A 27,756-nucleotide genomic window follows, 5' to 3' on the forward strand; every position below is an offset into this window, starting at 1 on the left:
ATGTGTTCATTCGTAGTTTTGATGCCTTCAGTGAGAATCTACAATGTAAATAGTCATGAAAATAAAGAAAACGCATTGAATGAGAAGGTGTGTCCAAACTTTTGGCCTGTATTGTATATAGTATAAAAATGGGTCCTTGATGACAAATGCTGTGGAAAATGGTTACAGATCAGCAGAAGGGCCACAAATATTTTAAATGAAATTACTGTCCCCTCGTAAAAGTTATCTCACTGTGCTCTTTGGTAATATGTATAATTTAAAGGGATAGTTGTTTTTGGGGTTTATCCATAGTCAGTGTGTTACCGACAGTAGATGGTGATCAGAACGCCCCCAGTTTAAAGAGGTAGGCAGTTATACTGCAACAGAAACTAAGCAATGCACTGCTGTGGACAGGGGCAGCAGCAAATTAGCCACCTTGAAAAATCACTTGACTGCATTACATTTCCATCAGACCTCCCTTTCTAACGGGGAGCTTAAGCCGTTACATAGCTCTCTTCAAACCCACCAGACTCCTTCGACAAAACCAGTAAATGTACCTCACCAAAATAACACAGTAACACAAACCGATCGAGGCAGCGGTAGGCCCTGGAGATAAAATAAAAATATCTAAACTATCTCTTAAAACCTAAGAGCTGACTGTAAAGGGTTACTCAACATATCGCAAAAATACAGCAGAAGTGGTGGTACTAGATTTTATTTTGAAATTCAACCAGAAGTATTTTCACATTAGATGGAATCGGATATAATGCAACCGTAAACAAGAGGTCTGTTGAAGTTTACCTGTGTAGATCGTTAAAATTATATGCAGAGAGAAAAAAAACTGTCACATACAGTCAGAGCTTCACTCATTGCTCTGCCTTTTATTTTCAGTCCCAAAAAAACAGGCCAATCCTGGGTAAAAAAAAAAATCACACTGCAAAATCCAAAAAAAGAAAAAGTTAAAAACTATATTGAGTGACCAATCACATTTGAGTCGCCCAGCCTTGGTCAAGAATTTGTACAAGAATGTTTCTTTTGAAGCATGATGTAAAATAGTGACCCTTCAGTCCGCTCTTGGGGCCAATTAAAGCAGATGTGGTTCCAGGTAGTTACTGCAAGAAAGAGGAATACATGTTAATATACTTTGGCTATCAAGCATCTTTTCACAATTTAGAGTATTCAACTTCCTGTGCACCTCAAAATTAATCAAGTCAGTTCTGGTAGAGGCTGCCACAAAAAACGGAATAATCAGTGTAAGGACACATTTTCATTTTTTATTAAATATAAAGACTCGACACTGTGTTGGTCTTTTAAAATACCGAAAACACACAAAGTACTCAAAGTGCTTTTTTGTGTTATATCACAAAGAGCCAAACGGTGAAGATCAAAAATATATTTGTGCACAAAATACATTTCAGTTGTCTTTTTCACATCAGAGGATATGATTTAGAAGGAAAATCTCAAATGACATTCACGCCAGCATGAACAATACCAGGACCCTGAAACTGTCACAGCTAAATGGAATTCAGCCGTGAGTCATTTTATTTAAACCTGTGACATGTCAAAATGTTTTCTGTGACAAAAATCCTATGATTTTCTACAGCTGCATCACGTTAAAAAAAACTAGTAACTTCATGACACTTCTTTTGTTTTGTTTTTGACTCAGCTGAGTACTTACGCATTTCTCTTCCACCAGACCATCTTTGAAGAAAAGCATGAATGGCGTGATGCCGTCCTCGCGGTAGTCTAGCAGTCCCACCATGCCGTCTGGGTTCATGGATTCTCCTGTGAAAAACTGCAGAGAGACGAAGATGGCATGTGAGAAAACTATCGGTGAAATAGCGCAAGTTCAGTTTTCAAAGAGATGCTAGTCTCAAGATGACTGACCACAATCTATGGGGCGCAGTTAAGATGATGATGATGGATGTGGTTTACAGTATGGGTTTGTGGACAGTTCTTTTTCACATAATAATCAGGATACCTCGTAGTTTTTGAAGTTTGCCAAGATCTTCAGAACTTCTTCTTTGGCGCAAGCCATGAAAGGCTTCACTCTGTCCGGATCAGTCTCTTCCAGCCTCTCCTTAATGCTGGACATGCAAACAGAAAAAAACAAATTGTAAAGAATCAGTCTGTGTTGGATCTCACACACCCCACAGTTACAGTTGAGGATGCACCAGTCCAACTTCCTCTCCCTGTCGCTGGTGCATTGAACCTCCAGCACTGATACTCACGCCTTCATGTAGCCTTTAATGTAAGTTTTGTAGGAATCCTTGTTGAAGCTTGTCTTCCCCAGATTGTGGTTGAGGACGATGTCTACGCCAGAAGCAGAGGATGATTCAGTGCCCTCTGACAGTTGCTCTGCAGAGGGGTTGGCCCCAATTAGTCTCTCATCAAAATCCTCTGTCCTGGTGGTGGTCTAGAGACATCAAGCCGGAGGGGCAGAGAGGACAGACATGATGAGGACGGAGAACATGAGTTTATGGTAAATCACAGTGACAATGTGACATTGGGCTCAACCATGTCGGTTTGAGCTTCACTTCATCTGTTAAGCAAAAACTCACCAGTGGTTAAACTAAATTTGAAATAATTTTAACATTAAATCTGTAATGTAAAAACTTTTGGAGCTTGTAAAAATGCTGTAATACATGGATTCACATTGAAAGAAAATCCAGTGTCACCTTTGTTTTCTTGTTTCTTCACACAGGAGGGAAAAAAGGTAAATATTTATACAGCATTTCAGTGCATCTGAATCAATTGATCTATTTGAACTGCAAAAATATGTAGTCTTGTTATGATTGTGGAGCAATATTTCTGTGCTGTCCTTTATCCATAGTCTCAGCCTGAGTAAAGGCAGAGCACCTTTAAACAGAACTGGGTGTTTTGTAAAGAACTATAAACACAAATAATTTAATAACTGGTGATAATGTTCAGCACTTCACAGTGTGGTTTTGTGGTCGAAGTCTGGTTGTGACTTTAAGCTGTGAGCTTGTTCGATTACCACCATGAATTCCTTTGTGTGTGTTTGACACACACCCTACGTATGACATCCTGACTGTGGTGACGTCATGTAAAGACCATGCCACTCACATCACTACAGGTACAGTCAGCCACAAAAGGAACACTGATCACCTGACTCATCATAGATACAAAACCTGAAGCTATAAATATGTCTCAAATGTGTGTACTGTATTACATTAAAATGTGCAATTGCTCTGTCACCTTTATCAAGCCTGTTGAACAGGGTGAGTTTATCGTGGCCTTGCATTCGGCCGACAATGTGGGGGGAAAAATCCTCCCGAGTCTGACCACACATACACACATCCAATCTACGTGTGTCCCACTGACTCACCTTTCCTTCGACTTCGTAGAAGATGCCATTGGCGGACACTTTGATTTTGTAGATGTCCGAGAACATCTCATCACCTGTGGGAAGGAAACATTGTCGCACTTAATAAACACAAAGCAAATCTCCAGGCTCCATAAACTACAAGATGCATACACTGGATTGCAAGCTTAAATTCCTCAGTAGTGTTTTATTAACGTTAACATCTTGATCTGGAACTTGGTTTAGTAATGAGTGGGGTTGGGCCACTGTAAAAATGTTCAAACTGTTTTGATATTAAATGAAACACCAGTATACTGAATTTGACCATAAGGTATCACACTTGACCCCGCAGCTGCTTCCGAGTGGAACATAGCGAGACTGAAAGAACCCACTGATAAGGGTGTAGCGACTCCACTCTACTTGGTGGCAATAAACGCAGGTTTTCCATCCAATAATAAACACTAAATAAGCAGAGCGTGGATGCATCCCAACTGTCTTAAATTACATCCACGTTTCCCTCTCTTGGTCTTTTCCTTGCATCTTAGTCCCGGCTGTGTTACATTTAACAATTTGTTAACATAGCAAGGCAAGGTAATCACTAACGTGCTTGGTTAAAAAGGAAAACCCCCATTGTTTTGACATGGCTGTTAGAGATGGCAGAGGTACGATCATGTTATCCTGTTTAAGGTGTAACAGGTGGTGTGTTCCAAATTGCTCTGGGACAGAGGATTAGCCCCGCCCCCAGGGAGTGCAACGAGCTTTGAAGTCAATTTTAGTAGCAGCCAAACCGTGAAATGACACCCTCTCCTTTTTCCATTGACCTACATGGTGAAAGAGAGATTTGTAAATCAGAGGATGCTTTTCTTTTTAGTGTCACAACCCTCACTAAATGACTTGTGTCACTATCAGATTCATTCAGTCTGATAACATTTCAAAAGTCTAAAAGAGTTGCCTGATTAATTTTATTCCTGTAAATCTCTAGTGTGCTTGCACAGTGTGAAAGTAGTGTCGATCATCCCTGGATAATCCAAATAATTTTTTTATATGTGGCAGTCGAACCATTTTTGCTTCATGTGCCACTGAGCAGCTGTCACAGCCCTTCAACGTTACATCCAGTTTTCTTGATACATCCATGGGATTAGCGTACCGTTACCACTGGGAAAAAACGATTGCGGTTTAGAGCTAAAAGTTGCACCCATAATTTATGCAAAGTATCATGGGGGCTAGGAATAAGATAGATACAACCATGCAGCTGATTGTTTTTCACTTTTTTTTTCTTTGTAAGGAGGGCAAAGGCATGACCCGCCCTACTCTGCCTCTAATTCGCAACTACTTGTTGCCTTTGTTGGCTGGATTGGTTGGGTTTAGACATGAGGAGGAACACTGATTAGGTTTAGGTAAGAATGTCGGCGTGAGTCAATCAGAGGCAGAGGAAGACAGAGCTGGTCAGGTCACGCCTTTGCCATCTTAAGAAAAAAAAATACAATTACCGCCTCTTGGTTTTATGCCTCTGTGAACCAGTTAAATTGCAGTTACAGTTAATAACCATGTCTGTCCAGACTAATATGTAGCCATGACAGTTGCTTCAAATAAAGATGTTGGTGCCAAGAAGCTACATGAAGGTCAGCGTAAGTTCAATCAGGAAGACTTTCTTTGTGCTCATCCATTCACAACTCTCTCCCTCCCTCTCCCACTGCTTCCTCCAATCAGCTGATCATTTTAGGTAGAACTGTCGCGCCCTCCTCCACCCCGTTCACCCCCAGCCGTTGTATCCAGAGTCCAGGACAAGCTTAACAAAGGCTCATTCCTCTACTCATCCAGATCATCAGCATTTCTCCACCTTCTCCCCCTCTCATCTTCACCACCTCTACGTACCACCACCAGCGTCTAGACCCTATCCGACTATGGATTCATCACCCTCCTTAAATCATACCATCTCTGCAGGGTCTAATCACCAAAGACTTTTCACATTTTTATTCTAATGTTCACATGTTAATAAATATTCTTTTTACTATATATAAACAAGTCTCTCCCGATTGAAATGTTTTTAAACACACATCATCAACCCAAGAGCACAGTCACCACAGTTTTAAGATGGGTACCCAAGCTAAGTGTCACCATTCCAGTATTTGACCAAATGTCTCCCTGTCTCCCCCTCTGTTCCTTAGTTATGACAATAAATAATGGCCAGAATTTGTTTTTGTTTTTTTTAGAATGTAATAATGTCACAGGGAAGTTGACCTTTGGGATATAAAATGTCATCATTTAACCATTTTATTGTATTAGACATTTGTGTGAAATATTGTCATGATTAGTGAATGAATTCTTGAGTTATGGCCAAAAACATGTTTTGTGAGCTCACTGTGACTTTTAACCATCAAATTCTAATCAGTTCATTGTTGAGTCGAGGTGGACGTTTGTGCCAAATTTGAGGAAATTCTCTCAATGCATTCTAGATATATGGCATTTACAAGAATAGGATGGACGGACAGACGGACAAACGAAAGTATGACGCCTCCAGCCAGGGATAACACCGGCATGGAGACAGTGGGCGTGGTTTTCAGAGTGAACCGCATCACGTCACTCTTTGAATGACGTGTACACTATGAATTGCCAACTATTTTAAAACTAAAATCTTAACTTGCATACAATAAAAAAACATCTTCCCACTTACATTTCCAACTCTAAATTGTTTTGTTTGAGAGCCTAAAAGCGTTTTCTCATCTGATGCTGCATACCTTCTCCAGAAACTCCCAAAATGCCCAGAAATATATCAATAATAATAATAAATCAATTATATCAGATTTCCTAATGTATAGCCACAAAAGCCAAAAACGTCACCTGATCCTTCCCACAGCAAACTTCCACATGCTCCCTGACTGACTCGTCCTCCATAGCTCCTTGTCTCACACCATGTGCCTTCTTGTTTTACCTGTGTCCTCATGCTCATATCTCTTCTTAGATCTAGCCCTGATAATTTCATTCTCTCTTTCTCTCCGTGAAGAAAAACAGGATTACTTACCGGAGATGATGCACTTGTAGATGATCATTTTGCTGGGATGTTATGTGCTGTGCCGGTGTTTCAGACCGTGTGTGGAGAAATCCAGGAAGTTTTCTGTGAGAGGTTTTTTTTTTTTTTTTGGGAACAAAAGGATAACTAAGAAAACTCAGGTGAACCAAAGACGGTGGATAAAACAACCCCCACCTTATTCCGCCCCACCCACTTTGTGATGGGCGGAACGACTCTTGTCATGGTATGGGTTCCTTTGAGTTGACACATGTAAATGCATTGCAGCTTTTGAGTTTTGATACAAAAAAGGATGTCTGTTTTGTCATGCAGGTTTGACGGCTAGTGCGGCCCGTGTAACATAGTTTGTATTGTATGTAATTCCACTTGCTATTATAATGTGATAGTCATGCACTTATGTTATGTAGCAATATGGTTATACGTGGGTTATTGGCTCAAGGGCGCCCTCTCTCAGAGGTAGTAGATAAATGCTACTACAGTTAAATTAAATGTGAACGCTGGCTAGGGATTAGGATTAAGTATCACTATTTTAAAATCAGATTATTTTTTTTTAACCAAAGCGTTTGTTGCACATTATGTGTTTTACGACTTGGAAATTTGAAAATCCCACAGTACTCAATGTTATAGTTTCTGGCTGTGATAAATGGTGTAATTTTGGTGATTTTTAAAGTAAACATGCCTTCGGGTTTGGAAGGAATACCTACATTTTCACTTTAGATGACTTATAGTTTACAAGCTTCTTTTAGACGTTAGTGGGATGACGAATTGAACGTGATTTGAATGTCGTCACCCTTGTTGTGAAAAACAAGTGACGCTTATAAGAACATATTCAGAGGTTTTAGGGTAGAAAGTGACATTTTTTTAAAAGCTTATTACATTTGTTTCATTAACAGTGATACAAACGATTGTGTCGGATTAAGTGGCATCTAGTGATGAGGACTGCAAATTTCCACCAGCTGAAATTTCTCCTGTGTGCCAAGCGTTGACTGCTGGTTAGGATTCCTTCAGTGTTTATTGTTCAGGATTTTACCAGGAACTTAAAGGTCCCTCCTTTAAAACCAATGGACCCAGTGACTTAAACCAGTATAAAAGGCAGTTTCACATTAAAAAGCAGTGATTTTCCAATGCTGTTTGGCTCACTGCAGAGGGGCTCTGGCTGTGGATGGTGCTAGTTAGACCCCGTGTTTGGTTTGTCTGTTCTGGGCTACTGTAAAACATGGTGGCAGGCAAGGGCCTGCTCTCTGTGTAGATATAAATGGCTGATTCTAAGGTACAAAACAAATACAGTTATTTCTTTCAGGTGATTATACACTAAAGAAAACATAATACTCTATTAATTTCTGCCCATATATATCACTAAATCCTACACAGTGGACCTGTAAGTGAACTCAGTTCTAGGAGAAGAGATGAAAACTTTGTACGACTTAAGATATTTCTGTAGGTGAGTAGTAAATAAAAGCATATCATGTATCTGTCTGAATGTAGCCCTAGAAAATCCCAAGTGTAAAGGGTTACTCAACATATCACAAAAACACTACATAACAGAAAGTGGTGGTACTAGATTTTATTTTGAAATTGAACCAGAAGTATTTTCACTTTAGATGGAGTCAGATTTAATGCAACCATAAACAAGAGGTCTGTTGAAGTTTACCTGTATAGATCATTAAAATAATACGCAGGCAGAAGAAAAACCATTTTGTATTCAGTCAAAGCTTCGCCCACTGTCCTGCCAATACTTTCAGCCATCAAAAAACTGGGCCAATCCTGGGTAAAAAAAATCAAACACCGCAAAAGCCAAAAAGAAAAAGTTAAAAACTATATTCAGTGACTAATCACGTTTGATTTACCCAGCCTTGGCCATAGTGCAATGGGCCTAAATGTGAATATGACAAAGTTGTACAAGAAATGTTTCTGTTCCGTCATAATTCAAAATGATCCTTCATTTCATTCCTTCGCTCATGGGGCCATTTGGAAAGCAGCAGTCAATTGAAAAGCAGATGTGGTTCCAGGTAGTTACTGCAAGAAAGAGGAGGACATGTTATTATTTAGGCTATCAAGCAGCTTTTCACAATTAAGAGTATTCAATTCACTGTGTAGGCTTGTGCCGATTTCCGGTTTAACCGGTTCAGTCCGAGCTCCACCCGGTTTAATTCACGTCAACCAGATAAACCAGAGGGGGGGAAAAAAAAAAAGCCTTTCACATCAGCGGCGTGTCAAGGGACTATATTCAACTTATCTTGCATTGTAACATGCATTATGACAACTTAATAAGGGTTATGTTTGTTTATAAATGAAGTGGAGGAGCCTACAAGTGTTCTGTTTAGTTTGTCTCAGAGGCTGCAGAGGGACTCCGCAGCTCCGCTCAGCTGTCTGCTGCTGCGAGAGATCAAATTTCATTGGGGGCGGGAAAAGTGCGAGGGAGTCAGCAGTGCAGATAGACAGATGACATTTTGTTATTTTTTTGCTTTTTGTAAAATGGTCTTTCAAGTTGCACTAGAGGACCCAAGACAAGTCTTATTTTATTTATAAGTATTCATAATTCTGAAGAAGAAACATTAAGTTGAATGGTTGTTTTGTTTTGATAAATAAAAGCACATCGTGTCATTCGGTTTGTTGCCCTAGTAACTTCTTGGTGTCCTTCTGCTTCTTGTGTAGCCTTGTGTGTATTGGCAGTTAATACAGCATTACTGCCACCTAGTGGATTGGAAGCGCATTACACCTATAATGGGCTTTAATTGGGAAAAATAGCTCAAATGCGACCCCCCAGTGGTAAAATTAGGTATATAATTCGATATATTGGTTCAGTTAGATATTTGGCTTTAAATCAATCCGGTTGGAAAATTTTCAAACTGGCACGAGCCTATCCCTGTGCATTTCAAAATTAATATTCCAAGTGTTTACATACATGCACAGATACATGTACATGTAACAGATTCTGTCCTTGGGAGTAGCACTTTAAACAGAAGTCATCCAACAAAAGCTGATAATCACTTTACAGTACACTGTGATCCCACCGTGAAATGTGAAGCTAAACTGTCTTTGTGCACTAAATACGTTTCAATTTGGCTTTTTCACAGCCAACAATATGACTTCAGTGGGATTTATACTTCTGCTTTGAATCAACATCATGCCTGACACGCACCTCCCCAAGATGTAATCCCACTTTGCATGGACGCAGGCTCTTTTTATTTCACAGATAAAAAACAAATTGTGAAAACAATAAATCCAAAAAACAGCATTTTAAGTCTTCAGTGTAATTTATCCCTGCTTTATTTGAGAAAAGGAAAAGTCCTCTTGTCACGAGGCTAACATGTGCAACAGGAAATTTCATAGGCTTATGCTGATGTTAGCATGTCGTATATATGGGGAAAACTCATCTAGTAAAATATAACTGTTTTCTCTGTGAACCTTGTGAGTTATCATGAAGCTGAACTTTGTACTTGTGTTTGATATTGTTGCTATTAAATCATGGTTTATGTGTTTTGAATCAAACTCTACAGCCCTTCACAAACTTAACACAGTGGCATAAAACCACCACCGCCAGCCAGTGTTTTGGAGGCGTCATTGCTGCCACCAGCGCTGTATGAGAGGGCTGGGAGGTGAGCTTACCATCCTCCTACTGCTGACATCGGGCTCAAGTGAAACTAAGAAGACGCTGCTGGGTCTGGCACTGTTTTGGATAGGACCCGAGTGTGGTACAAGAGACTGGAGAAGGTGTATTGTCGTACTTTCCATGCGTACTGTCCACAGGCTCACAAAAGATGGGTTGCAAGAGGACATCTGCATAGGGTCTGTGTGGACCCTTGTGGACATGGGTGGATGACTACATTTGTCACAAGGGACCAAAACAGACCCTGGCAAACACACGAACGCAGAAACTACTGTGTATGCTAAGGGAAAACAGTTTTCAGTTTACAAAAATAAACAGGACGTCCACATCACCGTGATGTGCAGTTTCATCCACCGGTGGAGGCTGCACAGCCACTAGTGACTACTCTAATGAATGAATGGCAATCAAACAGAATGGCTGTATATGCCCCATGAGGATGAAATAGAGAACTATAATGGCAGTCATAAAGCAAAAGACCCTCCTAAGACATAATGCAGAACTGTTGGTGCCCACAGCTCTGTCAGCGCCTATTCATTCCTAAAGAGCAATGGCTAACTGTCAAACATTGACAGTCATGTCATCACTCACTTTGACTAAGGGTGTAACTTCATCACTCACTCAAAAACGTTGAGTGAGTGTTTATGTGACTGGCCTCGCATTCTGCAGTTCAGCTAAAAATAGTTTCTTAAGGATGCTTGCTGGTTTTTGGAGACTCAGCTGAGTACTTACGCATTTCTCTTCCACCAGACCATCTTTGAAGAAAAGCATGAATGGCGTGATGCCGTCCTCGCGGTAGTCTAGCAGTCCCACCATGCCATCTGGGTTCATGGATTCTCCTGTGAAAAACTGCAGGGAGACAAAGATGGCATGTGAGAAAACTATCGGTGAAATAGCGCAAGTTCGGTTTTCAAAGAGATGCTAGTCTCAAGATGACTGACCACAATCTATGGGGCGCAGTTAAGATGATGATGATGGATGTGGTTTACAGTATGGGTTTGTGGACAGTTCTTTTTCACATAATAATCAGGATACCTGGTAGTTTTTGAAGTTTGCCAAGACCTTCTTGACTTCATCTTGGGCGCCAGCCATGAAAGGCTTCACTCTGTCCGGATCAGTCTCTTCCAGCCTCGCCTTAATGCTGGACATGCAAACAGAAAAGACAAATTGTAAAGAATCAGTCTGTGTTGGATCTCACACACCCCACAGTTACAGTTGAGGATGCACCAGTCCAACTTCCTCTCCTTGTCAATGGTGCATTGAACCTCAACACTGATACTCACGCCTTCATGTATTCTTTAATGTAAGCGGTGAAACCCTTCTTGTCGAAGCCCGTCTCATGCAGATTGTGGTTGAGGACGATGTCTACGCCAGAAACAGAGGATGATTCAGTGCCCTCTGCTACTTCCTCTGCAGAGGCGTTGGCCCCAATTAGTCTCTCATCAAAATCCTCTGTCCTGGTGGTGGTCTAGAAACATCAAACCGGGGAACATGAGTTTATGGTAAATCACAAATGAAATTAAGCAAAAACTTGCCAATGGTTGTACTACATTTGAGATAATGTTGACATTAAATCTGTATGCATGTCATCCTGACTGTGGTGATGTCATGTAAAGACAATACACAACCACCAAAGGAACACTGATCACATGACTCATCATAGATATTCTTCCCTCAGCTGAGATTCAGACTTTTAACTATTTAAAAACATCTGTGTAACAATGGATAGAGCTGCCAGTTAAATGCACAGCTAGTCAAGCACAATTAAACAAGTGACATACGCAGCCTTACTAGTAGGCTCGGTCCATCACCTTCTCTGGACTTTGTTTCCAGTGAATATAAAAAGTTATACTTATGATTTTATTATCTTACCCACTGATTACTGGGCGACTATAGGCCAGGATGCTACAAAGAGCTTGTCCTTAAAGGGGTACTGTGTCATAACAATGTTGGTTGTATGTGTAAAATAGGGCTGGGTATTATTTAAAAAATTTCCAATACCAGTACCGTTAAAGCGATATAAATAGCCAAGTGAATACCTAACTTGATACATGTGTGACCAGAGTGGTTGGTAGTATACCATAAACTTAAATTAATAGCCTGGGCTTTTATTTGCTTCAATCGCTGAACTCAACTTGCAGCTGGCTCGGGAGACAGCGTCAGTGTTATGGTCATTTTACAGCTCTTGGGTCCAGTTGCTCAGAAGTAATCTGATTGGATTTTGACTAATAGATCAAATCTTGAACTTGAAGTTGTTTTAGATCTGGATCAAACATCAGTATGTGTTTAAAAAAAAAAAAAAGTAATACCTTTGATCCCCCCAATAAAGAAATATTAGCATTATCCTGATCCCAGCAAAAGGTTGGTTTCAGGGTGGATTTTAGGTACAAAATGTAATAAAACTTTTAAGCTATCCAACTTATTTTTATTTTGTATATATGTATTATGTTTAACATCACAGAGATAAAGTAGATAAAGACTACATGTGGCTATCCATTAAGCCTTTCAGTAAGGTAAAATAAAAGATATAGTATTTTGTCCCCATAAAAATCCCCCACACGGCTGTCAATATTAATCAATAATAATTTAAAGTTACAATAAGCAGGCTCTGTTTCATTCTCTTTGGTGGCCTCCCTGGCAATAAGCAGTAATTGCAGTGTGTCTGTTGGCAGAAAAAGTCTTGACGCCATGCTGGTGGATTTATTTATATCAGACACAGTATCTCATACCACAAATGCAAGGGCTTTCATCAGTAGTTTCTAACAACTACATATCCAGTGCTGTTTCTGTGTCCTCAAATTAAAAACACTTAAGTGACCCAGTGCTGCCTATTCTACCTGCTCTTTACAAAGCCAGTAGCCTACATTGTGATATGTGGCACCATTTAGAGAAGTGATTATCTGGATTTGGTAATTTTGAAAAGTCTGGATCTGAATCCAATCCAATGTTGCTTTGAAAGCCCAGTAAAACAGTAAAATAGATAAGCTGATCTTTAGCAAAACATGGGAATTCAAAGGCCAATCATATGCTCCACGTTAAATTGTTTAAACAACTAGGCACAGAGGAAACCGACAATACAACACCTCTCTTTATTCTCTAAAAACAATGTTCACAACTTAAATTAATTTTCATGAAACACGTTTTGGCTTTTTTGATTGGTTGAACCTTATAGACTAAAAGAATATTAGTGATGGAGGAGTGGTCACATTAAGACTTTGACTGCCAGCAGTTATCACTTTCTTCTCATTTCCCATGCGGGTAAATATGAATCAATGATATTTCAGTCACATTGTTTAGGTAAATTGAACTGCATGATTCAACTGAAGATAACAGAAATATATTTAGTGCTCTTTTTAGCTGTATTACCAGAGTTACTGAACAGGAAGTTGGGAGGATACCGTTTCCTGTATTGTGTAAACTAAGCTTAAAAACTAAAAACAAAGTGCTGAAATTCTGTTACTGCCTATTTCTCACGCCATGTTAACAACAATTGGGTGACCTTTGCTACCATCTTAAAGGGACAGTGCACCCAAAAATGAAAATTCAGCCATCATCTACTCACCCATATGCCATGGGAGGCTCTGGAGAACTTTTAGAGTCCTCCCAACACTTACGGAGATCTGAGGGAGAAGTGGGTAGCAGCACAACTGCACACCTAATGGCTGACGGCGACCCAGATTAAAACGTCCAAGAACACGGTCCTCTCTGTGGACCGTGCTCACATGCGCGTGCGAGACCAGCGAAAGCACGTGAACACACATGAAGGCGGTGCCCATGTCTCGCGCAAGCGCACACACGTCAGCACAGTGTACACGGAGGCAGTCAGAGCTACAGGCTACAATGAAGCTAAAAACAGAGTTCAGATGACGTTTTTCCAAACAACTTTTTATGTCTGGGCTTCAGGACACTTGGATCACTATGGACGAGCAGTATGGAGATATTTTATGGTTTCTGTGTTCTTGGATGTTTTAATCTGGGTTGCTGTCAACCATTAGGTGTGCAGTTGTGCTGCTACCCACTTCTCCCTCGGATCTCCGTTAAGTGTTGTGAGGACTCTAAAACTTTGCCTGAGCCTCCCTCGGCATATGGGTGAGTAGATAATGGCTGAATCTTCATTTATGGGTGCACTATCCCTTTAACACTTTTGTAAATATGTCTTAAATCTTTGTTAACTATCACTATAAAATGCCCAACTGCATTGTCACCTTCATCAAGATTGTTAAACGGGGTAAATTGGTGTCAGGTGTTTTCACTGTGGCCTCAATTAGGCCTACCATGTAGAAAGAAAATATCCCAAGTCTAACCACACAGACACAGATCCCATCTACGTGTGTCCCACTGACTCACCTTTCCTTCGACTTCGAAGAAGATGCCATTGTCGGACACTTTGATTTTGTAGATGTCCGAGAACATCTCATCATCTGCGGGAAGAAACATGGCCACAGTTATTTATGGAGACAAGGCAAATAGTCTGACTATCTTCTGGTTGCGCCTTAAAACACCAAGTGTTACATTCACTGGACAGCGAGCTTACTTTCCTTTGTGACTAATGTTTCCATCTTTCTCTATAACTTAGTTTAGTAATGATTAGTTACTGGCTGGCGGTGCTATGCTAATTCTAGAAAAATCTGCCAGACATCTTCCCCTAAATAAATCTGCAGCTACATGAGACCGAAAGGCCACGTACACCCCGTTACTTTATCATGACTAACATTACATTTATATCCTAAACCAGAACCAACGTCCCGTATCGTACAGTCCTGTTAAGAGCTCCCCGTTAAGATTAGGCACACGATAGTCATACTTTTCAACTTTTAGCTAACTTACCGGTAGTTAAACCCCAGCCAATGCTAGAAGCTAACCGGCCTCAGCATCACCGGTTAGCCAAATGGGTGGCTAACACAGGGCCGACTCGCTGGCTAGCGCTAGCTTTCGGCTAACACGTTTTGACTAGCTAACCTAGCTAGCATGGCCAACTGTCTGAAATAACATGACACAGCCAAAAAAACGTCGCGCCTGTAACGCCAGCCAATAAACATGAGAGACTACACAAAACCTGGTTACTTACTGGAGATGATGCACCTGTAGATGATCATTTTGCTGGTTCGGTGTTGGATGTTTCAGAGACAGAGCGAAGGCCTACCGCCCTGACTACACTGAAGAGGAAAAAGACCGTTCAGGCCGCGAGGCACTGCATTTACATCCTGATGACGTCATTGTGGGTTCGCCTCTGAGCTTTGCTGCCATTTTGATATGGTGGCCGGAAGAGGCGCTACACCTACCAAACTGCAGTACCTGCGGTATGCATCTGTATTTTACATTTGTGGGTGATATTACATGGAAGAAGGCCTGGCTTTTACCTAATCGATACTTGTTTACAAATAAAGTTAAGGAAATCTCTTTTAAACTCATTCACAAATTCTATCCAGCCAAAAACTATATCAAAAAAAGATTTAAAAAGGAAATTGATGTGAGTTGTAGTTTCTGTGATGAATATCCCGAGAGTGTTGTTCATTTATTTTGGTATTGCCCTGTTGTTAAAAGATTCTGGCAGAGCTTATGTGATTTTGTTTGTGATAATAGTGATGCTGACTTTATTTTGCTTTGGAAGAATGTAGTGTTTGGTCTCTTAAAAAATGATAATGCACAGAAAAAAACACACATACATGATTAATTTTATTATTACAATGGCCAAATTTCATATTCATTGATGTAAGTTCACAAATAGAAAACCTTACTTTGTTGCTTTTGATAACGAGATCAAACAATACATTCATTCAATCCAGTGCTCTCAAAAGCTAAAAGCAATTAGAACTGTGACTGCTTGCACTAATACATTTTTGTAGCTCTCTTTATACTGTGTATCCCCTAGCAGTGTTCTGTAACGTTAATGAAAAAGTCCTTTTTTTCATTGTACTTATTATTTCTTACTATGTACTTTTTACCTGTGTTTTATAAATAAAGTTTATTATAAAAAAAAATGTATCTGTATTTTACGGGTCTATGACATATCTGTTAGGACAGGACAGGCAGTGGTGTAGTGGTAGTTGAAGAGGAGAGTGTAGTACTGGGAAGATGTGTGGGCTACAGGATGCAACTTGTGTTGATGTATTTTAACAGTCCGATGTACTAGGCGAGGACAAACATAAGACATTAAAAGAAAATCTCGCACTCTGCGATCCATTCCTTGTAAAGCAACTTTATTTCTCCTTTATTAGCATATTATTTTGGTACAACAAGCACCATTTCAACCTTGTGATTATCTCAAACTATAGCAAAACACCTTTGTAAAATCCAAACCAGATGCAGTGTCATCATCTCGCCACCCTCCGTCCACGGGGTACCATAGTGAGATGACTCAAGTTTGTGTGGGCAAGTGTGAAGTCTAATTATCTGCACATTATGAAATCCACTTACACAAAAGAAAAATCACTGGGGAAGCCCTACAGGAGGAGATACACAGAGGCAGCGTTTGGAAAGAAGGCCAGGGAAACAGTTACAAACCAATAGGTGCTTTCAAAAAAACAACCTCACCTTTAAATTATAGTTAAGACTTAGTCAAAAAGGGAAAAAATACCCGAGTGGAGCTTATAAAGAAGAACCAGCACATTCAAATTGAGCACATGCGAGACAATAGAACAAAAAGACATTAAAAAAGTTGTCCATGTACAATTATACACACAAAATAAACAAATGATCAGAATTTATTGACAGACGATAATAAAGATGCGAGTGCAACAGAGCAAAGTTTACTATATTTGCTCCTCCCAGATACAACAGTTTCCCATCTGTGATTATGTTATAGGATAGCAAAATAATTTCTAATTCCACGCTACTGGAGCCAAGTTTCTATGAAGTGTGTTGACCAGTAGCCCTGTGATCAGTGTTTAATTCTCATATGCCTAACGACTATGGATTCAGTTTAAGCAGGAGGGTATGCACTGCACAGGGAACACATCATTATCCAAAGTCTTTTTTGACCATTAACATAATAGCCTGAACCAAGCTGCGAATCTTGATCTGACTTTTAAAAAGCTACAGCTGTCCACAGTCCGTAATGACCAGCTTCTTCGTGGGCGTACCTGCCTTTGTGCCAAGCTCACCCATCTGTTGCACAACATCCATGCCATCCTGAACCCAGCCGAAAGCCACGTGTTTGAAGTCCAGGTGTTCGGCTTTCTTCAGGGTGATAAAGAATTGTGAGTTGTTGGTGTCGCGCCCACGATTGGCCATCGACAATATGCCCGGGCCTGTGTGCCGAACATCAAAGTTCTCGTCCTCAAACTTGCTGCCGAAGATGGATTTCCCTCCTGTGCCATCACTGTTGGTGATGTCACCGCCCTAAAAGACCAATGGGGAACTTGTTAGTAATGCTACATGGAGATGTGCTACTAAAAATACATTCTTCCCTATTTGAGATACAGTACAGGCCAAAAGTTTGGACACACCTTCTCATTCAATGCGTTTTCTTTATTTTCATGACTATTTACATTGTAGATTCTCACTGAAGGCATCAAAACTATGAATGAACACATGTGGAGTTATGTACTTAACAAAAAAAGGTGAAATAACTGAAAACATGTTTTATATTCTAGTTTCTTCAAAATAGCCACCCTTTGCTCTGATTACTGCTTTGTACACTCTTGGCATTCTCTCCATGAGCTTCAAGAGGTAGTCACCTGAAATGGTTTCCACTTCACAGGTGTGCCTTATCAGGGTTAATTAGTGGAATTTCTTGCTTTATCAATGGGGTTGGGACCATCAGTTGTGTTGTGCAGAAGTCAGGTTAATACACAGCCGACAGCCCTATTGGACAACTGTTAAAATTCATATTATGGCAAGAACCAATCAGCTAACTAAAGAAAAACGAGTGGCCATCATTACTTTAAGAAATGAAGGTCAGTCAGTCCGGAAAATTGCAAAAACTTTAAATGTGTCCCCAAGTGGAGTCGCAAAAACCATCAAGCGCTACAACCAAACTGACACACATGAGGACCGACCCAGGAAAGGAAGACCAAGAGTCACCTCTGCTTCTGAGGATAAGTTCATCTGAGTCACCAGCCTCAGAAATGGCAAGTTAACAGCAGCTCAGATCAGAGACCAGATGAATGCCACACAGAGTTCTAGCAGCAGACCCATCTCTAGAACAACTGTTAAGAGGAGACTGTGCCAATCAGGCCTTCATGGTCAAATAGCTGCTAGGAAACCACTGCTAAGGAGAGGCAACAAGCAGAAGAGATTTGTTTGGGCCAAGAAACACAAGGAATGGACATTAGACCAGTGGAAATCTGTGCTTTGGTCTGATGAGTCCAAATTTGAGATCTTTGGTTCCAACCGCCGTGTCTTTGTGAGACGCAGAAAAGGTGAACGGATGGATTCCACATGCCTGGTTCCCACTGTGAAGCATGGAGGAGGAGGTGTGATGGTGTGGGGGTGTTTTGCTGGTGACACTGTTGGGGATTTATTCAAAATTGAAGGCACACTGAACCAGCATGGCTACCACAGCATCCTGCAGCGACATGCCATCCCATCCGGTTTGCGTTTAGTTGGACGATCATTTATTTTTCAACAGGACAATGACCCCAAACACACCTCCAGGCTGTGTAAGGGCTATTTGACCAAGAAGGAGAGTGATGGAGTGCTGCGGCAGATGACCTGGCCTCCACAGTCACCGGACCTGAACCCAATCGAGATGGTTTGGGGTGAGCTGGACCGCAGAGTGAAGGCAAAGGGGCCAACAAGTGCTAAACACCTCTGGGAACTCCTTCAAGACTGTTGGAAAACCATTTCAGGTGACTACCTCTTGAAGCTCATGGAGAGAATGCCAAGAGTGTGCAAAGCAGTAATCAGAGCAAAGGGTGGCTATTTTGAAGAAACTAGAATATAAAACATGTTTTCAGTTATTTCACCTTTTTTTGTTAAGTACATAACTCCACATGTGTTCATTCATAGTTTTGATGCCTTCAGTGAGAATCTACAATGTAAATAGTCATGAAAATAAAGAAAATGCATTGAATGAGAAGGTGTGTCCAAACTTTTGGCTTGTACTGTATATAAATACAAAATGAAGAAACTAGTGAGCCATACTGAGTAAATCATCATGAAACCAAACCATCTGAGAAATGATGTGAGGAGGCACTTTGGATTCAACACCATAGATGGAAAAAATATGTATCAAAGCAATGCTGTTTGATCGTAAAATGTAACTGCCTTCCAGGAACATTAGCTTGTCACTCAAGTGCAGCAGTGGAGATGCATTAATGGAACAATATTAAGTCTAAAATAGATGTTTGGGAAGGATATGATGATTATGTTTCATTTAATTTGAACAAACTGCGTGTTAGGAATTTGTTCAAGTTAATTTTCTGAAAAAGTGCTGAAAGCTTGTGTGCTCAACTAAACCTCCCCTCAACCAGAGAAGAGTGGCACCGCTTCCTCTGTTGTCCAGTGTGATAACCAATTTGGCTATCTTTGCTAACAAGCACCATGTAGTAGAGGCGACCACAGCAGATTTTATTACTGAATTATGATTAGGACACGCTTTGTATGGAAGCCCATTTCTGCCAGTGTGATGGGGAAAAAAAGTCCTGTAAGTTTGGGTTGCAAACTTAATCGAATATTAATGGGGCTGCCCCGTGAAAGGTGAAGAAGATTTGAATTATCAATCGGAGACCCCTCGGTCGACTGAGATTGCTAAAAGTTGAGCAGTCTTTTCTTTTTGGTCCCCAGATTTTACTGCAGAGTGAGCACTCTTCACTTTCACTGTGCTCTTTGGTACAGGCAGCTGAGGACACAATGCAGCAGCCCGGGAAGGAGAGGCTTTGCGATGAAAGGTTCTGAGATAGGGCTGTGCGATATGACGATATATATATCGTGTGACAAGACAAAAATGTCTATTGTTTAATATTTTGCTCTATCGTTTATATTGTTGTGACGCAAATTACACTTTTTACGACAATATTTTTCGTCATTTGGAGTCTGTCCATCTTTTGCACGGATCTCATTGATAAATTACTCTTCTTGGCTTTTTACGGCACTTACAGTAACATAACAAGTTTATATAACTCTGCTGTCTGTCTCTGCTGCGCTGCACACACTGACGGCTCAGCCCCGCAGAGACACAGCGAGACGGCGACAATATTCAGACCAAATCAGGTGGTGCGGAGTACAGCCTCGGTGTTGAGCAGAGGTGTGTGAGGGTGTGGGTGTGTTTGTGCTTTAGAACATAACCGCTTTGAAACAATCAGAAAATAACATTTTATTGATCTAATTCACCAGCTTTCTCGCTACCAGCGCTCCCTCTCTTCACTCACTCTCTAGCTTGCTCGACCACAACTTTTTATTCATTGGATTAAAATGTGCTATATCTTGATATGTATCATTATCGGGATATGAAATGACCTATATCGTGATATGAGATTTTGGTCATATTGCCCAGCCCTACTCTGAGATAAATTTATTTTCTACCTTCTGCTTGGAAGTGGTGAATTTACAGCTCACAGCAACCTCATACGACACAGTCTCTGGCTTTTGTTTGATATTTAGTGTCTGCAAAAAGCCTGTTTACTATATTATGTTAACCCTGTTCCAATTCTGAAACTCTGTATGAGGAAAAAAAGAACAGTCAAAAATTTGTATTGAACAGCAGGGATAGGAATCACCAGAGGCACCATGATACAATTTTATCATGATATTGAAATCCCCATGCAATATTATTGCTATTTTAAACCTGTTTTGATATATTGTGATTTATTACCATTTTGAACTGCAACTTTTGGGGCATTTTTAGCCTTTAATTGATAGGACAGACAAGTGTGAAAGGGGGAGAGAGAGAGAGGGAGTGACATGCAGCAAAGGGCCACAGGCTGGAGAAGAACCCGGGCCACTGCGGCAACAGCCTTGTACATGGGGCGCCTGCTCTACCGCTAAGCCACCGACGCCCCTGTTTTCAGTCTGTTCATCTCACTTCAGTTGTTGTTACTGATGCAAAATGTATCTAGTGTACTGAAAAGGCAGGTGATTATATTATTCTAGTATGCTAACAAAAGTTTAATTTGTATTTGAAAAATCAATAATTTATACACTAAAAAAAGTGCAGTACATCAGTGCCATGACCGTTTAAACATATATATATATATATATATATATATATATATATATATATATATATATATATATATATATATATATATATATATACACACACACACACACACACACACACACACACATATATATATATATATACACACATATATATACATATATTTTTTTTAAATTACTTTGGTGGATACGTGTCCATCCAGCAAGACAGATTGAAATAACCATTGTAATCACATTCAACTTGGCCAAAAATGTGTCCAGTGAAGACTGTTTTCATTTGGTTGCATTCCATATTGGCATATTTATTTTTAGTTTGCTTATTTTTGGGGTACAATTACATTTATATTTTGTTTCTAGGAGATCCACTGAATTCAGGTGAAAAGAACCTTATTTTGATGCACCGATTTGTACATTGGCAGGAATGCAGCACAACATGGAAGTGGTTCGTTTAAATGTGAAAGTGCAATAGCAAAAACGTGACCCTAAAAATTGATGAATAATTGTGATAAATAACCATGATTATCAATTTGGCCACAATTGTGTGGCCCTACTGAAAGTCATAATCATAAACCTCCCTGAAATTATGAGTTACTCATCTAAAAAAAGGCATAGTTTCTTAAAAAAAATTAGGAACTTCCTCAAAATAGAAAAAGAATCATACTGTGTCATTATTTTGAGAAAGCTTCATATTATATTGGGATACTAACTTATTATTTCAAGACAGTTTGTTGTAATGACTTTTTTTTCCATCACACTAGCTGAAATACTGCCACTGTGTTGGTGTCTTTTGTGTTGAAAGCCCAAATTTCACATGACAGATGACCATGATCGCATTACAGTGCATGACATGTCATATTTCAAACATTGGCCAGAATGTGTGAAACATCGGTCATCTGATCTTGATCTCCTCACCTGACACATAAAGTCCGGTATGACTCTGTGGAAGATGGAGTCCCGAAGCCCGAAGCCTTTCTCGCCGGTGCAGAGAGCCCTGAAGTTCTCTGCTGTCTTGGGGACAATATGGGAAAAAAGCTCGATGGTGATGGTGCCCAGTGGTTGGCCGTCACCTGCCACTTTGAGGAACACCCGGGGGTTAGTGTCTCTGGAGTGCTCTTGAACTCTGGACATCTGGGGCGAGGAGACACTCGAGGCGTCTCCTTCAGTTTGGCCTGTGCGGCTCTGACACTCAGTGAAGGTCTTCTTGAAGGATTCAGCTATTTCAGGGGTTTTGAACTTGGCTGCCAGCTGCTCCACTACACCGTCGCCGTCTGGGAGGACAGAAGAAAAGACGATAAGCAAGAGGACGGCCAAAAAAAAAAACTTCAATACACATGTTAGCACAAAGTAATATTTAGCTAAAGTCTGCCTTCAGAATCCACAACTATGCAAAACCCAATTATTGTCATCATCATACAAAAGAAAAGAAAGAAATCACGTTAATTAAAGTGCAGGTAATCAATTCACAATTATAAAAGTGTTAGGTCACTACAGCATGCTATTAACAGACAGAAGGAAAACACAGACACACTACATGTGTACCTGAGTAGTCTGTGGCAGTCCAGAGCAGTGCATTTGCTGAGGCATTCATGGGTTTGAGCTCCATCGCCTGTGTGATTGTGTGGTTGGCACAAACTCTCAGCACCTGCTCTCTTCTCATCAGGATTCGGTAGAAATGTTTGGTTGGGTGGAAGAGGATCTTGAGGTCACCAATGCCACGCTCCTTCCACTGGCTGAGGTCACGGTCCCATCGGTACAGCTTGGCGCGCTCCTTAAACAGGATTTCCTCATCCTCCTCTCCAGACTTTGTCTCCACCTGAGAGACACACAATTACACAAGGATGAGCTGTGTTCCTGTACCTCATTCACTAAACTTCAATTAAATATCTAACAAAAGATCAAAATATTAGACTTCAGCATTTTAAGGTACCTCTGGTAGTGACACTATTGGCTCAAAGTGAATGTCCACATTATTAGTAGCATCCTCTTCATCACTGCCATCCTCATCAGCATTGTTTTTTGGTGCTGAGGTCGCTGCGGTGCCAAATACTGTCGCTCCAGCGTTCGCCCACGAGAAGTTGGAGTCTTTTTCAAAGAGAACCAATAAATATGTGGTGAAATATAATTTTGTGGTGATGTGTCGCTAACAACATGCAACAACAGTCAGCTGTCACAAAGAAAGACCATCTTAACAAATGCCAATGTTGAAGCTGACCTTGAGTTCCAAATGCAAATGACTCTGTGTTTCGGGCCAGATCAGCAAAAGAGAAGCCTCCAAGCGAGTTGAAGCCAAAGCTGGAGGAGTCTGTGGTGGGAGTGAGAAAGACATCATGAAATACTGAACTGAATGCAGTTTTTATTATTCCTTTCATATTGTGTGCAGGATTCCAGCAGATAGCATGTTGGACACAACAATACCAGCACTGTATGAAGTAATGAGGCAACAGTTCTGCAATAAATCTAAGCTGAAGCTGATACTTCGTGGTGCTAAATATATTCATATTTTTTTCTTCAGTAAAAGTACAACATTGCAAAAATTCTTTTAATGCAATAATCCATTAAAAGTATTCAAAATCTTACTGAAGTAAAAGGATATGAGTATAATCAGCTAAATCTATTTAAAGGAATATTTATTTGGGTGGAAGAAGTTATTCTCCCCTTACGACACTGACTTTGGGGAAAAAAACTTTCTCGCATGCCTTCACGGTGAACAAATAATCCAAAAACCGTCAACATTATTAATGAACTGAACTTGTAAAACAAAAAAAGTCCAACAACAGCAAAACGCTTACAAACTGTCACACAACCCGTGCAGCATAATCAAAGTCTCATTTATCCAGTCGGATGCTCAGCGCTTCCAAACACATAAATTTTCACTGAAACATAAGTAGTATTTAAAACTAAAATTATAGTGAAATTCATTGATGCTTTCCTCAAAACTCGACTCCACTGACAAAAACAGTACTTTTCTCTCACAGAAAACGTGACCTGCTGGTCTAACGCTGCCTCAATAAGTTGTTTATTATTGTGTGACTTCTCTGTTTTAAAGGGTTTGCTTTGATTCATTAGAGTCACACAATAAGACAAACTTTTGGACTGAGGCAACTGTAGAGCAGCATCTCCCATGTTCACTGAGGTAAAATTACTGTTTTTGTCAACATAGTCTGGCTTTGAGGAGAGCACAGATAAGTGTCACTTTCAGTTTAGTTTTAAATAGTAATGTTGTAGCTTAAATGCATGTGTTTGGATTCTTCATTCACCAGAGGGATGCAAGAAACCACAGTTTTCCTCTTTGGTTCAGTGTAACATGGGTTGAGTAACTGATATACAAATGGTTATTTGGGAAGTGAAGTATTCCTTATGTATGCATCTCCTTCCCAAACTTGTGTGGGCAGGATGTGCTATGTTTTCATATAATAACTGAGGCTGCTGAGCCTCAACCTACTCTGGTAAGCAAGTGGAACAGATAGAGACACCAGTAAATCAGTGACTACATGTATGCAATCATGAGGAAATAATCTCAGTAATTGAGATTTGTTTGTAAAGCTGGCAGGAAAGTTTGGACTAAAAAGGCTGCTTCTCAAATTTAACACACCAGTGCTGACCCACACACAGCAGGTAGACTGTCAAAGGTCAACAGTCTTACATCTGTTTATCTGTAATGAACAGCAAGTGGTGTTTACCTTGACTGGCTGTTGTAGAAGTAGAGGTTGCAGTGGCAGTCCCCGTGTTGGACTCTGGCTCTGGGCTCTTCTTAGTTGACAGGTCAATGGGAGAGCTGCTGCTAGGAGCTTCACTCTTAGTCTCTGTTGGCTGGTCTGAGGTCTGCTCCTCTGCTATAGATGTGCTGGCTGCAGTATCTGTGATGCCCGCAGCGTCTGTGCTGGCAGCAGTATCTGTGATGCCTACAGCGTCTGTGCTGGCAGCAGTATCTGTGATGCCTACAGTGTCTGAGCTGGCAGCAGTATCTGTGATGCCTACAGCGTCTGTGCTGGCAGCAGTATCTGTGATGCCTACAGCGTCTGTGCTGGCAGCAGTATCTATACTGCCTGCAGCGTCTGTGCTGCTTGGAGCGTCTGTTGTGCTGGCTGCGGTATCTGCACTGCCTGTAACTTCGGTGCTGCTGGATGAAGAGCCTGATGCTGGTTCTTCTGCGGCCACAGCAGGGCTGCTGGAGGCCTTTTCAGCTTCGTTAAGCTGGGCACCCTGCAACAATTTAGCAATTACACTTCAATAGTGATGCTGTCTTGATGCTACATTAACAAAACACATCTGCAACTAGTTAAACTAAAGCCTAGTTCACATTACACGATTTTCACCACGATTTTGATGTCGCAGAGGATCTTGAGAACCACCTTGGGTCAGAAGTGAGTTGGCAGATAGTCTGCCACGACGAGTCCTCATGTGAACAAGCCAACAAGCAGGTCGCCCCCTCGTCTGTGACTGGGACTGGATATCTGGCATGCTAGAAAACTGGAGAAGTCTGACACGACCGACAAAAAGCATCAGCCAATGAGAGGCGGGACACGTCCCACGTCAGCACGCAGGAGGATGGAAGAAATGTGAGGAGGACAAGCCGCAGGGTTGCCACTTGGCCGCAACTTTGGGCTTGTTTCTAAAGTGGAGTTGCTTATTTGGGCTTGCTCTCTAAGCGTCACCTTTCTCTATATATATATATATATATCCATCTAATAAGTTATATAAACGCATGATAGTCACTTCTTTTGGGCTTGTTTCCACAGCCCTGGTTGCTTGTTTCTCTCCCAAGATCTGGCAACACTGACAAGCCGGCCAGCAAGCAACAACAACAATGGCGGTGTCCACAGGATCACAGGGAGCACGTAGTGTTTGGACCCAGGATAATAAAGAATATTCATGCCTTTACGATGTGTCGTCTCCAAGTTTGGTGACGTCACCACATCATCTGTGGCTCTGTCGGTGAGGGCTTGGTGGAGAAATCTTGTGGTGTGCACACACAGGTCGTAACGCAGTTGGCGAGACTCCCGCTGACAGAAACACACGTCACCAGGTATGAACACTCAAAAGATTATGATAGTCTCCGCGACGCAAAATCAGGGTGAAAATCGTGTAATGTGAACAAGGCTTAACTCAAATACACTCACTGCTTCGACAGTTGGATACTGTCTGCTGACATGATTATTTGATTTGGGTTATTATCTGTATAAATTCAGCAGCTTTTATAAATGTTGTGTCCGTTACCAGGTCTTGCTGTGCCTTGCGGACTTCTGTCTCAAAGTCTTCAGACTTGTCCTGGTCTGGGTCGCTGTCTGTGGTGCTCAGGCCACAGAAAAAGGTGGGTGGAAGCTGGAGACTTTTGGCCTTCTCCTCTTCTTCCGGCGTCGGCTTTTTCTCCCACACCACCTGGCAGTCTGACTCTGAATGCAGTACATACAAATTTAGGGCTAGAGAATGACTGGCAGGCGAGGTGAGCATTACTTTAAGTCCACATACTAAGCCATACAGTGAATAGTATATTGCACACTTAGAAAAGATCATGTATCTATCACAGCCACTAAACTGTCTGTGAAACTAATGAAACTGACATGGTAACTGACAAATGACAGAAGAGAGAGTGTGGTAAATAGTATGACAGGATATGACAAACATACCATCACCACATGCTGCAGCCTTTTTCTCAGGAGGATCAGGGTAGAGCTTTCCATTCAGGGCTTTTACTGCTGACTCAAAGTCCTCATCTGAAAGTTCAAAACAAATTCAACACAAATTTCACTTAAATTACTTTTTTAATTTGCAGTCAGTGAATGCCCTCATTCCTTGGGCAATGCCAGCGGGCAAGAATCTGAGACAGTTTTCTGTTTGTTTTGTCTACTTCTCTGATTCAAGTATTCAGATTTTCAGCCTCATGATGGCCAACTTTACAGATATTAACGCATTTTGTTGTCATGGTGAGAGACATCAGCAACAAACTCCTAATGCAAAAGGCATAAGAGGAAACAGCACACACTTTTATAGTCCTTTTTTAGCTTTTGGTCTTACCGTCGGTTTCGTCGTCACTGGTGTAGCCAGGTTCATTCTTGTAGCAGAAGAAGGTGAAAGGCAGCAGGAGTTTCCTGGCTAAAGCTGCCTGCTCAGCAGTGGGTTCCCTGACATACAAAATCTCCACATCCGAGTCCTCACCTGACCCTGCAGCGCCTCCTTCTGCCTGAGGTGTCCCTGAGACAGACAGATACAACAGAAGAAGAACAATGAACAGTCAGCCTGCGGAGGCTCAGAAGAACAGAGGAATTAAGCTGCTTTATTCCCTTTACATCCACAGGTGTTAGTTCCACACAGAAAAAAGTCATGCACTGCAAAAATTAATAGCATGCGACTGATTTTCAAATGTGTGAGACAAGTTGTATTAAGTGAACATTTCTGTATGCATATGTCCGTTTTTCATTTCACATTTGACAGACTTGCTGTAGCACACACACTACTGTTGCATTAAATACAACCAATACCTGAGCTTTAACTCTAATTAGCCTTTGCTGAGGTGCACATCACTGGCAGACCAGATGGGGAATTGCATTTCATGCTGTTGCTACACTTCCCGCACTAAAAATGGCACGTGTGACGTTTGCACAGTGCATTCCTCTGTGAGGGAACGCTCTGCGAGGAATCTTCTCAGCTCGCCTTTCAAAAAGGCATAACTTTTAATGTGTCTCCTGTTGCTATACAAAACTCTTATTTGATTCC

At 41.0% G+C, this 27,756-nt stretch overlaps 3 protein-coding genes across 4 annotated transcripts in view; all 3 read right to left on the reverse strand.

Annotated features, from left to right (window-relative positions):
• Positions 1-678: 678 nt before the first annotated feature.
• Positions 679-6,479, reverse strand: LOC117251101 (translationally-controlled tumor protein homolog). Its single transcript, XM_033617089.2, has 6 exons — positions 6,327-6,479; positions 3,329-3,402; positions 2,211-2,395; positions 1,961-2,066; positions 1,658-1,774; positions 679-1,091 (listed from the first exon to the last, which is right to left on the reverse strand). Exons 1-6 carry the CDS (start codon positions 6,352-6,354, stop codon positions 1,089-1,091), a joined length of 513 nt encoding a protein of 170 aa, XP_033472980.1. The 5' UTR covers positions 6,355-6,479; the 3' UTR covers positions 679-1,088.
• A 1,402-nt stretch (positions 6,480-7,881) lies between these two features.
• Positions 7,882-15,165, reverse strand: LOC117251825 (translationally-controlled tumor protein homolog). The gene is made up of 6 exons (XM_033618388.2): positions 15,008-15,165; positions 14,287-14,360; positions 11,223-11,407; positions 10,975-11,080; positions 10,672-10,788; positions 7,882-8,348 (listed from the first exon to the last, which is right to left on the reverse strand). Exons 1-6 carry the CDS (start codon positions 15,033-15,035, stop codon positions 8,346-8,348), a joined length of 513 nt encoding a protein of 170 aa, XP_033474279.2. The 5' UTR covers positions 15,036-15,165; the 3' UTR covers positions 7,882-8,345.
• A 957-nt stretch (positions 15,166-16,122) lies between these two features.
• ranbp2 (RAN binding protein 2) overlaps positions 16,123-27,756 on the reverse strand; it is a 34,311-nt gene continuing 22,677 nt past the window's right edge. For both annotated transcript variants that reach the window (XM_033618145.2, XM_033618144.2), the window contains 9 exons: positions 27,058-27,234; positions 26,670-26,756; positions 26,260-26,435; positions 24,723-25,245; positions 23,255-23,344; positions 22,970-23,124; positions 22,582-22,855; positions 21,955-22,310; positions 16,123-17,280 (listed from right to left, as the gene is read on the reverse strand). In XM_033618145.2, the coding sequence (XP_033474036.2) occupies positions 16,975-17,280; positions 21,955-22,310; positions 22,582-22,855; positions 22,970-23,124; positions 23,255-23,344; positions 24,723-25,245; positions 26,260-26,435; positions 26,670-26,756; positions 27,058-27,234 (2,144 nt within the window). In that variant the 3' untranslated portion in view covers positions 16,123-16,974. The remainder of the gene's footprint in view (positions 17,281-21,954; positions 22,311-22,581; positions 22,856-22,969; positions 23,125-23,254; positions 23,345-24,722; positions 25,246-26,259; positions 26,436-26,669; positions 26,757-27,057; positions 27,235-27,756) is intronic.

The sequence above is a fragment of the Epinephelus lanceolatus genome, chromosome 14, assembly GCF_041903045.1.
Source record: "Epinephelus lanceolatus isolate andai-2023 chromosome 14, ASM4190304v1, whole genome shotgun sequence".
Taxonomy (NCBI): Eukaryota; Metazoa; Chordata; class Actinopteri; order Perciformes; family Serranidae; genus Epinephelus; species Epinephelus lanceolatus.

Excerpts from the sequence above, each read along its gene's own strand:
- LOC117251101 (XM_033617089.2), bottom strand. The coding sequence starts at position 6,354 with ATGATCATCTACAAGTGCATCATCTCCG. Across the intron at positions 3,403-6,326 it reads CTACAAGTGCATCATCTCCG|GTGATGAGATGTTCTCGGAC; the intron begins GTAAGTAATCCT and ends TCCTTCCCACAG. Across the intron at positions 2,396-3,328 it reads TCTACGAAGTCGAAGGAAAG|ACCACCACCAGGACAGAGGA; the intron begins GTGAGTCAGTGG and ends TGATGTCTCTAG.
- LOC117251825 (XM_033618388.2), bottom strand. The coding sequence starts at position 15,035 with ATGATCATCTACAGGTGCATCATCTCCA. Across the intron at positions 11,408-14,286 it reads TCTTCGAAGTCGAAGGAAAG|ACCACCACCAGGACAGAGGA; the intron begins GTGAGTCAGTGG and ends TGATGTTTCTAG. Across the intron at positions 11,081-11,222 it reads ATTAAAGAATACATGAAGGC|CATTAAGGCGAGGCTGGAAG; the intron begins GTGAGTATCAGT and ends TTGCATGTCCAG.